Source organism: Salmo trutta, chromosome 32 (genome assembly GCF_901001165.1).
Source record: "Salmo trutta chromosome 32, fSalTru1.1, whole genome shotgun sequence".
Lineage (NCBI taxonomy): Eukaryota > Metazoa > Chordata > Actinopteri > Salmoniformes > Salmonidae > Salmo > Salmo trutta.
In genome coordinates this window covers 21799506-21811941 of record NC_042988.1, presented here as the reverse complement: position 1 = coordinate 21811941, position 12436 = coordinate 21799506, and the positions used below count along the sequence as shown (strand labels likewise).

At 46.7% G+C, this 12436-nt stretch overlaps 1 protein-coding gene and 1 long non-coding RNA gene across 2 annotated transcripts; both read right to left on the bottom strand.

Annotated features, from left to right (window-relative positions):
- Positions 1-4415: 4415 nt before the first annotated feature.
- LOC115170689 (glutamine-rich protein 2-like) lies at positions 4416-9277 on the bottom strand. Its single transcript, XM_029726930.1, is given in 11 exon segments — positions 4416-4642; positions 4866-4985; positions 6165-6276; positions 6479-6701; positions 6884-7108; positions 7335-7419; positions 7421-7436; positions 7569-7634; positions 8452-8526; positions 8648-8770; positions 9017-9277. Coding segments are annotated over 11 exon segments (1392 nt in total). The 3' UTR covers positions 4416-4556.
- A 2170-nt stretch (positions 9278-11447) lies between these two features.
- LOC115170623 (uncharacterized) lies at positions 11448-12254 on the bottom strand. Its single transcript, XR_003871074.1, has 3 exons — positions 12191-12254; positions 11712-11792; positions 11448-11556 (listed from the first exon to the last, which is right to left on the bottom strand). It is a non-coding gene; the product is annotated as an uncharacterized LOC115170623 (long non-coding RNA).
- Between the last annotated feature and the right edge of the window lie 182 nt (positions 12255-12436).

Here is a 12436-nt window from a genome sequence, read left to right as displayed (position 1 = left end):
CACAATTGGCCCAGCATCGTCCGGGTTAGGGTTTGGCCGGGGTAGGCCATCATTGTAAATAAGAACAAATTCTTAACTGACTTGCCTAGTCAACTTTCTTTTGACTGATAATGTAAACTGGTTTTCAGTGACAATTATGGAAACATCTTCTGAACTCCATTGTAAATAAAGGCTCAGCAGAAACAAAGTGCAAAAGCGTTGAACTCCGTAACCTAGCTGGGGACGAGATTGAGATCTCAGTTATACTGTCAACACTGAATTTAATCTGGTTTGCAAATGTTTTGACTAACATAGATGGGTGTGAGGCATCAGTAGGCTACCTCTTCAGGTTTCTATGGGGAGTAGAGGCCCACTCAGTGATTTACTACACAACCTCTAGCAGAAGATCAACTGGTCCTACCTCTGGTTAAATGGGAGAGGCCGAATGTATTCCCTGCAGAAACAGTCGGGTTTCAATGGGTCAGATTAGCAGAATCTCTCCTAGTGCTCAAAACGTGTGTAATTCCCTCTGTTAGAATAGTGGAATTACTTGATTGACTGATGATGAAATGAGTGTCTTGTCAACTATAGAGTTATGAATTTAGTACGGGTTGCAAATATTTACTTAATGATTGTTCAGGCAATGTTTACATATTATGAGATTCAGTGTACTGATGAACAATGCTTCATAACCTAGAGTCTTACTTATAGGTGAGCTCTTCATACAACAGACCATGTCAGAACATTTGCAAATCTATCAATGATGACAGATGGAAATGTAGCCATTTTCACAATCATTCTCATTATAATTATCACAATAAAGGGGGAATAGGGAGGTCTGAACAGGTTGCAGTTGTATACAGAGGGTACTTTTTCTGAAATAATGTCACATTCATTCATGCCCTCACTAAATGATGTTTTTATATTATGCCTGCCTGCCACGTCTTCACTCAGACAATCACAATCATATTCACGTTCTTTCTTCCCTCTGGTTGAATACATGTAAAATCACATTTGTCAAGCTGTGACCTTGTGAGGAGGATTTTCTAATGTACAACATGGACAGTCATGTAACGTTGAACAGATGCCACCTGGCCAATGTGGACCCTTGTCAATGTCACCAGAAAGAAGGGACACTGCTCCACTGTGCTGCCATGTAGTCTGAGCTGGTTCTAAATCCATGGATCTTTTCAGATGGATATTAGAAACTCAGCGGTGGTTCCTCTTGGGGTGTTCATAACACCACCTCATTCATTAACTCACGTTCTATTAAGGGGAACGTTTGTTGTCAACTGCATGAGTTTTGGTTGGTGATTTTCCAGTTCTGTGTTTTTAACACAGGTTGGTCCCATAATGAGTGTTTCCTACTGTGTGGATTACTGGCTCCTTCTCCTCAGTATTGTTGTGGTAACTAACACACCCAGACACAGTAGTGTTAGGTGATTATGATTCCTGTGGTGATGTGACCCGGTCTCCATTCTCCTGCCACAGCTTTGGAATTCATCAACATATTTTATCAGGCTCTCATAAATCTCGATCAACAGTAGACCGTTTGGTCCCCCATGATATCTGTACAAACTGGGTGTTATGAAATGTTCGAACGCCATGTTCACCCATACAAGATGTGCAGAATGCCTGATGGAAATCCTAAAACAAGTCAAACACCAAGCAATTTGCAGTGCACTTGAGTAACACAAGAACTTCTCATGGACCCTCATTTACATCTCTCTAATCTGGCTTTTTATATAGATATTTCTCTCCTGTACTTTGTGTTTATTTCCCCTGTTGAAATGTGTATTTATATGTTTAATAAAATAAGGTATGATCTGCTAAGTGTTGGAGTTGTTCTGGGGTCTTGTTTTTGCGGAGAATAATTTTGGTGCTTTTATGAAATATGGTTGCTAAGGCACATTTGAATACATCATAGCAGTAACTTTGCTTTTTGAGATTTTCTGTAAGAGAACCCCTTCAGTAATGATATAACACTATAGTAATCTATATATCCCTATAAGTAGTGTCTCTATAGTACAAAGGAACAAGTAGGCCTATATAAGAGAGACAATAAACACAGTGTGACAGTTAATTGAGGAAGGATGTGGTTAGAATTGTATCCAGCCCAGTTAATGTGTTAAGTGTCTGAAACTGACGTGTGTCATAACAGCGTGGCTCACAAAATGTGCCTTCACAGTCTTATTATATGCATGTGATGGAGTTGTGTAAAACAGTACAGATATATTTACGTACCACAAGTAAAATTCATTGCAGACAGTCAATGGGTCAACATATGTTCGCATAACAGTTATATGGACATCATATGACACACATCACATATTCCATGAAGGCCCATTTATCTTTGAAAACAAAAATACATCTACCAATGGAAATCTTACATTCAGATTAACTGCCTGTCTTAAATACTCTCCTGAAATACCTTTCAGTAGCATCATTACTCCTTAATACATCCAAATGCTATGAAAGGGATCACTTATACTCAGTTTATTAGGTACACCACCTTGTTCATGAGTCAGGAGACCATGGCTTGCTATATAAAGCAGGCAGACAGGCATCCAGGAATTCAATTACTGTTTGAATGAACATTAGAATGGGAAAAACGAGTGACCTAAGCGACTTTGAATGCACAACTCATTGGTCCTTGTCACGGATGGGCTATTGCAGCAGACGACCACACCAGGTTCTACTCCTTATCAGCTTAAAACAAGAAGAAGCGGCTCCAGTTGTCACGCGATCACCAACACTGGACTATTGATGAGTGGAAAACCGTTGCCTGGTTCGACGAATCCCGGTTCCTGTTGCGTCATGCTGATGACAGAGTCAGGATTTGGCGTAAGCAGCATGAGTCCATGGACCCATCCTGCCTGCTGTCAACGGTACAGGCTGGTGGCGGTGGTGTAATGGTGTGGGGAATGTGTTCCTGGCAAAGTTAGATCCCTTGATACCAATTGAGCAATGTTTCCATGCCCTGAAGAATTCAGACTGTTCTAGAGGCAAAGGGAAGTCCGACCCAGTACTAGATGGGTGTATCTAATAAACTGGCCACTGAGTGTGTAAGGCATGGATAGAGATAAATATACATCATATTTCTCATTGACACAAAATGTGTGTAAGCAAAGCCCCTGCTTCTAGGAAATTGTCACCCCGTTCCTCACTGACAGTACAGTTTGTCCTTTCACGTTTATTAATTCATATCCTGTCCTGCGTTCACACAGGCTTTTTGAACTGTGTCCCTCCCCGTGCCACGCCCTGTGCCACGCCCCGTGCCACGCCCCGCCCCGTGCCGCCCTGTGCCACGCCCCGGCCCACGCCCCATGCCACGCCCCGGCCCACGGACAACTGCAGTAGAGTGCTGACATGGCGCTACGCTAAAAGTATGCTGTGATACCCAATGCTGTGCCATGGTTAAAAATGATATGCTATGATACCCAATGCTGTGCCATGGTTAAAAATGATATGCTATGATACCCAATGCTGTGCCATGGTTAAAAATGGTATGCTATGATACCCAATGCTGTGCCATGGTTAAAAATGGTATGCTATGATACCCAATGCTGTGCCATGGTTAAAAATGGTATGCTATGATACCCAATGCTGTGCCATGGTTAAAAATGGTATGCTATGATACCCAATGCTGTGCCATGGTTAAAAATGGTATGCTATGATACCCAATGCTGTGCCATGGTTAAAAATGGTATGCTATGATACCCAATGCTGTGCCATGGTTAAAAATGGTATGCTATGCCAGAGTGAGACACACATAGCTAACCCCCTTGTTTAAAACACAGACACCAGGAGACTGCTGTAACTGGACACAGACACGGTGATATTTGAAGGGAACGCCATCTGGGCCGGTTTTACAACCCTGGCTGCTTTGCTTCCCCAATAGATGCAGGTGGCTGGCTACCATTGTTATGAGTCCACGACAGGGGTACATTTTTGTGGTAATGACAGCACGCATGAATGTCTTTCCTCTTAACATGTGATGGAACAACTTGAGACACTAATACAATGAATCAGACGTTACAGAAATTGGGTCTGTGAGAGGGAAGACATTTCAAGCCCTTAATGATACCGCTCTATAAGACCCTATATGTCAAATGAATTGCTCCATTGTGGTATTCTTCTGCATCCAAACAGTCTGGTGTTTGAGGTCACCTGTCTATGAAGGTCATTGAAAATCAGGCATCATAAACCAAAATCGTAATGTAGCCACACGTAAGGTATCTCACCTATAAAGCTACACTGGAAATGTGACTCAGCTATTTTGTGACTCAGCTATTTTGTTGCATGGAAACAGTGTTCATATGTGCCAGAATGTGTTCTTCCATTACAATCCATAAATAACCTAACTGACTAATATCAGACTTGATTTTCACCACATCTGTATGCTCCATTACAAAATGGAGACCAGGATACCCTCCTGCTGCTGCTGTAAACGGTTTATTAAAATAAGGTGTGCGGGGCTCTCTATCGCCCCCTACAGGATGATAATGGACTCTTCTTCCGACTGGCTCAGGTCCACGTGAAGCTCCAGATCTTGCTGCAGCAGCTCGCTGGTGGTGTCAGCATGGGACGAGCTCTGGGGAAGGGTAGCCTGGGACAGGCAGCCTAAAGAAGACGGGCCGGTCCCGCACAGAGCTGCCTGAGGCTGGGGGAGATAAAGGGAGGAATGGGGGCAAGGGGGAAAGGTCAGGGGTTAGGGTTCAGGTTTCTGCTACAATCAACCTTAACAGCTGCACAGCAGCAATAGCAAAGAAGAATGCTATTTCCATGTGAGTGTTATTTCAGTACCATTCCATAGTAATCACTATTCCAGTTAGTGAAATTGGTTTATATGTTGCAAATGGGTAATGCCGCTGGTGTTGACCTACCTGAGCGGCTGCGCTGGGTCTTGGCACTCTGGGATCGCACAGGGGTCACACAGCCCGGCTCTGTGCAGCCAGGCTTCTGGAACTGGGAGCGCATGATCTTGTCTTTGCTCTTGCACATGCCTACTGTCATTAAAACAACAATGTCACATCGCGGCCTTGACATGGGAATGACAGGACCCCACCACACCCATAGCCATACTGTACCTACACGCCCATACCAGACTTACACCTTCTTCCAAGTCTTGAGCAAAATACTCTTTCAATACTATTTTGACTCATTCAATGGTCTCATAAATTACTGGGAATCACAACACCAAATCCCAGGCATAAAACAGTACATCTCTCTCTTTCTTCCTACAGGGCTTGATTTGTATGAACAGATGAAAGGGATATTAAGATAGAAATGATGGAATGCAAGCAGTGTTACCCCAGGTTATATTTACAGTCTGTTGTTACAGACACCAGGCCTGATCTTCTATAACATAGTAACATTGGGTTCTTTCCAGTGTGGAACACTATACCAACCAGAGCCCCTCCCCCAACCCCAGTGCAGCCCATTCTTATTGCTAACTCACTTCCTTAAACCCTCCTAAAATACTCCCTCCCATAAACTAAGCTCCTCTCTCCTTCCCTAAATCTCCTGACCCTCGTCCTTCTCCAGACCCTCGTTCCTAATCCTTCATCATACATCACTTTAACACTGTATCCCTCCTCAAATTCTCATTCCCAACCAAACAGCCCACTTTCTTTCTCAACCTACCCCAACTTTTCAGTCTCCTCCCCATTCTCTCTTGACCCTTCACCTCCCAATTCCCCATGATGTCCCCCCTCACTCTTCCTCCCCACTTTACTCTTTATCTCTGCATCCCTGCACTGCGAGGCCAACTCTGGACACATTGTCCAGGGAGCGAGAGAGAGGAAACAGGCTAAGGGCAGTTGGGCCTGGACAGAAGGCACAGTGTGATCATCATCTTAAGACGCGTTGTGTAACTGGGCCCAGGGGTGACAGTGAATCCTCAGAATTGTGCTTCACTGTCAATGAGGAGTCCATATGGGCTGTCAGAACTGGAGTCTGGACATCACCTCTCTCCCAGGCCCAGACCATGACAGCTGCCCACAGCATGCAGACATGTCACACTTAACATTAGGTGACTTTTTGGAGCGATGGCATAAAAATACAAAATGGATCAGTGGGAATAGTTTTACTGCACTGCAGTTGCTTGAATTGAGTAGCATGAATGAAGTAGTCTATCTTTTGTTCACAATTGTCCAGATTCCATTTTCTTTTCAACCCTGTACCGTCTTTAGGAAAGATGGTGGGTAGTCTGGCATCCACAGTCTTGACCGATCTGGTTTTCAGGCGGCCCTTGTAGATATGTCCGTCCAATCCCAGGATGTCCACCTCCTCCGGCTGACCAATAGGCACAAGGACAAGGTCAAATATTTGCATACCTAACAACTGTCAAATACACCTCAAATATACTCTGTACTCAACATGATAACTTGTATAAATGGCTCAACAAACGTGAGCCATGTGTATTCCTATGGGCTGGCAGTGGTTTAGTTATCTGTCAGTACAGTAACCCACAGTAGGTGAGGTTGGTCTCACTCACCTGAATGCGCAGTGGGGAGCTGGAGACGGGCGGTGTCTCCTCCTCAGCCTGGATGAAGTGGCTGATGTGCTGCAGGCGGGTGTAGCGGCGGTTGGGGTAGGTCAGGGTGTGGCTGCCTCCACAGCTCCGGGACATGGCCAGGTAACTGTAGTCTGCCATCTCTGGGATGCGCTCGCGAGGATGGACACAGGAGCGGAGGTTGAAGGTCGGAAGATAAACACTTCTAGAGGTTTTAAACAGACCTGACAGTACAGTATTTATAGTTTGTAGGTAAATTGGGTCACCTTGCCTCTCTGACCCTTCTCTAAACCATAACAAAGCAATATGGACAACTTTTTGGTCCTTCCCCTGTTTCAATACATGTGTTCCCGGCTTCCCTGCCTGACCCTGGCCTGACTGACTCACTGCTTGGGCAGACTCTGGCTGGTCCTCTGCAGCGGGCTCAGGATGTGTGGATAGCGGGAGGGCCCGATCTCCCTCAGAGCCCCCTGGCTGTAGGTGCGCTCTGGGCCAACTAGATGGCTCTGCACTCTCTCTATCTGCCTACACATCATGGTGTGGATCCTCTGCATCATGGCCCTTTCGGAGCTGGCCATCTCAAAGTGGCTGTGGTTGGTTCCTGGCCTCAGGCTGAGATGGAGGGAGAGCTGGCTAAGTTCAGACACTTGTAACTATGGAACCCTTCTGACTGATCTAGCGTGGGTGTTAGGTCTTTGGGGGAAAGATAAAGTTGACAACACTGTATATTGGATATTGGGACACTGGCACCCTCTGCTGGTTAAAATGGGGCCAAGTAAGAGTTTCAGTTGTGATGTTTGACGGAGATGTCTAGTAGTATATGACTCTCTGCTCTCACCTTCTGCAGTGCTGGCGAACCTGCTCAAGCTCATAGATGGTGTACGGTCGGTTGGACTTGTGGGAGGGTAGGCCAGGAGTGGAGGGCACGGTGACCAAGTGCCTGTTGGCCAGTGGAGAGAGAGAAAGAAGAAAGAGAGGTAGGTGAATAAGCAGCACCACAATCCTATTATTTCAATTTCCACAATGTCTGTGTGCACTGTATAAAAATAGGACATTATTATAATTTACTTACGGTCCTGGGGTAAGCATATCGACTGGGCGGTCGCAGGAGATGCAGTGGAACCTTTCCACAAGCTGTCTATGAAAGGGACGTAACAAAGACAAATCAAAACCAAACTTTATTGGTCGCGTACACAGATTTGCAGGTGTTATAACAGGTGCAGCAAAATGCTTTTGTTTCTAGCTCTAACAGCGCAGTAGAATGTCTAGCAAATACAATACAAATACACAAATAATCAACAAACAAACAAACAAACAAACAAGAAATGACAGAACGAATCCAATTAACAATCCAGAGTAGATATATCTGAGTGAGCATGTGTCAGAATCCAGAATATAAATACGTGGTGTGTATAGACAGTATATCATTTCGAAGGAAAATAGTGTGTACAGTAGTAGGTATATTAGGATGCGCTATGAACAGAATACAGTATATACTGTACATACACAGTGAGTAAACAACAGTATACAAACAGAACATAGAAATATAGACAGAATATAGAGAGATAAAATGAATGCTTAACACAGGAAGACAATGAAGGCATCATTATGTAGAACTCCATAGAGGAACCTGGACTTATCCAGTACTTATTTCCCTCATTAAAATGCTAATCAATTTATAACATTTTTGACATGCATTTTTCTGGATTTTTTTGTTGTTATTCTGTCTCTCACTGTTCAAATAAACCTACCATTAAAATTATAGACTGATCATTTCTTTGTCAGTGGGCAAACGTACAAAATCAGCAGGGGATCAAATACTTTTTTCCCTCACTGTATGGTCTTGAATGGACTTGTGGAAGGTCGTCTAGACTAACATCAACATGTGAGAACTGTGAGTTGAGTATAACACACAGGGAAAGCTAAACTATGCCATGTTGTGGTGAGAGACTCACGATTTCAATCTCCATCTCCACAAGCTCTTTGTCAGCTTTCTTCTCATCCAGTTCTTCCATGGACTTGTACAGATGCTGTGACAGAAAGACATTACTGAGAATCCTCTTTCTGTGGCTTGGAATAGAAGTACAGCATGGAGCGTCTCGTATTCCCCTATGGGCCTCCCCCTGCTGCAGCCCTCCTTCCCAGACTCACGTCGATGTGGACCTGTTTCTGGCTGTGCTCCTCAATCAGGTGGTTGGCTGTGCTGTGGAGCTTCTCACACTCAGCCTGCAGCTGCATGATGGCTCCCTGAACGTCATTCATCAGCTCCGAGCTCTGGCAGAAACAACACAGAGAGACAGGGTTCTATATGTGTAATACACAGCCATGGCCCCACTGCCATGGAGCGCGCTGGCACTGACACACTCCTTTCCCTTAACACACTGCTGCCCTGCTAGAGCTTCCCTTACATATCATCTCTAAACGTATCCCTCCCTCAGGGTTCAACATAACAGACCCATTATTTAATTAAAACCCTTTGGTATTCTGTTTCATCCTCTATCCTAGCCCTGCCTTTAGTACCTCTGCTCCAGGTCTGCCTCCTCCCTGCTGATTCATGAATCTGCTAACCAGGCCCTGCAGATTCTCATAGCGCTGGAACAGCTGGCTGACCTTTCTGCTCACGTCTACAGAGCAGGAGGGGCACGTGGAGCCTTGCTGCCCGCCTGCCTGACCGCTGCCCTGGCCCTGCTTTGACCCCTGGGGCTCCTGCTGGAGGCTCTGGGAGAGCAGCGAGGAGGAGGACGCCATCATGTCCTCCAGCATGCCTCGCAGGTTGTCCATCTGCGGTGAGAGGGCAGTGTGAGGGCCATGTTGGGGCCACCAGGGGCCACTAGCTGCTACATTATGGATGATGCTGTCTCAGCTATATTCTACAGTTGAAGGTTTTACACTCTGGTGTTAGACCTGACAGTGTATTCAAATGTCTATATGCACTGGAATATGTCTGTCTGTCTGTCTGTCTGTCTGTCTGTCTGTCTGTCTGTCTGTCTGTCTGTCTGTCTGTCTGTCTGTCTGTCTGTCTGTCTGTCTGTCTGTCTGTCTGCCTGCCTGTCTGTCTGTCTGCCTGCCTGTCTGCCTGTCTGCCTGTCTGCCTGTCTGTCTGTCTGTCTGTCTTTCTAACCTGATCCTGTAGCTGTCTGTCTTTCTTTCTTGGTCTTCTGCTCAGCCTTCAGCAGTAGCACCTCTTCCTCCACTTTCTGCACTGCGTTCCTGAACACAGAGTGGTGGAACAGGAGCACCAGGCCATGAGGAGCAGGCCACCACCTCTCTTCCAATGGAAAACTACCACATCTCAACTGGCCATAAAACTGCTGAGGGAAGAATGGCTCGTAATAATGTCCGGAACAGAGCATAGGGAATGGCATTGAACACCTGGAAACCATGTGTTTGATGTATTTCATACCATTCCACTGATTCCACTCCAGTAGTTACCACGAGCCCGTTCTCCCCAATTAAGGTACCGCCAACCTCCTGTGTTACAAATTACTTAGACTACCAAATGATATCAAATGTAGTTTCCATAATAAACTATCTATCATTTCTATTTAGCCTTCCTGTGTGCTCCTGTGTCGTTGTTTACCTGAGGTATAATATCTGCAGTCTGAGCTGTCCTTGATTAGGAGAGTCAGAGAAGTCCTCACTGTCTGACCCTGTTTCTGAGCCTCCCTCTGAGCCCTGAACTGTCCCTATGTTCAGAATCAGCTGCTCCAGTTCTCCCAGCTACGACAGGGACATGGGGCCATCAACAATGTGTGTGTGTGTGTGTGTGTGCGTGTGCGTGTGCGTGCGTGCGTACATCTTCCTCGCTCACCTTGGCTCTGTCACCCATCAGGCTGTCGACCAGAACTCTCAGATGATTCAGTTCATCCAACAGTTTGTCTGGCACATCCCTGTCACCTACACATTCAGGACAAAAATGGTCATCCCACACAAAAGACATCATTCAGTAAAAGAAAACATAGAATAGCCATGCACTATCCAATCTCCACATTGTTATCTTACCCATGTCAGTGAGGAGCTCCCGGAGGTGCTGGAGCTGGGCCTGGTCGGCCTTGCCTGCTTCCAGCAGCTCTACTCTGGTCTCCAGGGTGTTGTGTCTCTCCCTGAGCCTGCCCACGTCCCTCAGGGCCAGAGAGAGACTGCAGGGGCAGCGCCCCCCCATGCTGGCTGACAGTGACAGTAACAGGAGTGAAGGCAGCAGCTCCATCAGAGAGGGACTGCTGGGGCAGCGCCCCCCCATGCTGGCTGACAGTGACAGTAACAGGAGTGAAGGCAGCAGCTCCATCAGAGAGGGACTGCTGGGGCAGCGCCCCCCCCATGCTGGCTGACAGTAACAGTGCCAGGAGTGAAGGCAGCAGCTCCATCAGAGAGGGACTACAGGGGCAGTGCCCCCCCATGCTGGCTGACAGTGACTGTGCCAGGAGTGAAGGCAGCAGCTCCATCAGAGAGGGACTGCTGGGGCAGCGCCCCCCCATGCTGGCTGACAGTGACTGTGCCAGGAGTGAAGGCAGCAGCTCCATCAGAGAGGGACTGCTGGGGCAGCGCCCCCCCATGCTGGCTGACAGTGACTGTGCCAGGAGTGAAGGCAGCAGCTCCATCAGAGAGGGACTGCTGGGGCAGCGCCCCCCCATGCTGGCTGGCAGTGACAGTAACAGGAGTGAAGGCAGCAGCTCCATCAGAGAGGGACTGCTGGGGCAGCGCCCCCTCATGCTGGCTGACAGTGACAGTGCCAGGAGTGAAGGCAGCAGCTCCAGTGTTGGCATTGGCAGAGGTGCTGAAAGGAGTCATGGTGGTCATGACAACTGATGTGGGGACAGCGACTGAGTGCCTGATTTCCTATTGGAGAAATAGCTACCATCAACACAAAGCTAATGTCTATTCCTATGTCTTGTATATGAATGCTTGATAAAGGAATCTCGCTCTTTCAAGCAAGACATAAGACATGCCTTTTGCAGATTCTGTTGCTCGCTAACCAAGGTGGTCTGCATGATGTCCCAGGTCACACACTGGATGAGCTCGTCTGGGTCTGGGTAACGCCCAACTCTGTCCTGCAGCTCTTTCTGTGATAGAGAGAAGACAAGAAGGAGAGGAAGTCATGATTAACCTCTTTTTACTAGAGTTAACTACTACAGTACTATACTATTGTTTGTCACCTCTTAACAATATAGTATATAATTTCTGAGCTCGGAAAGTAGTCTCCTCAGTTCCAACTCACGGTGGCAGAGTCCAGGTTGTCCAGTCGGTGGCAGTACTGTTCCACTTCGTTGATTCTGTCAACCAGCTCACTCATATTCAGCTGGAACCCAAAAACACCCAGAGCAACATCATGCTACCAGATGGAAACAGATATGTAGGATGATCCCTATTATCCTCACTCTATTGTTGGGGTGAGTGACAGGCCAGGTTGCCAGAGATAAGCTGTGGCTCTTTGATGCTGTTGCCCTCTGTATGACTCCATGTCCCCTACAGAGAGTGATGGGGGGAGGGGACCAGGGCCAGGGCGGATCGGGCTCTACATGACGCTATATTTCACCACTGTGTGGGGTGGTGAGATGGAGAAGGATTCCCTAGTGATGAGCACTGGGTATATCCCCTACTGTAGATTCATGAGGGAGATGAGCAAGGTTGCCAAATGTTGTCTGTCTGCAATCCCACCTCACTATGAGGGTTTGCCAGTATGGATGTGTGTCTGACCTGGTTGAGTTGGTTCTGGAGGCTCTTGACCTCTTTCTTCAGGTCGTCTCTGGACTCCTTCAGGTCCTGGATCTCCTTCAGCAGATCCTGGATCAGCGACATAGACTGGAAACACAACAGAGTGTGTTCGAAGGACTCAAAGAACCTCACATCACTGGTCAGTGATCCCGTGCTTAACACAATCATTACCTTTTGTCAGTTTCTGTTATAATGACTGAATCGTAGGCTATAGAAATAAAGACGGTC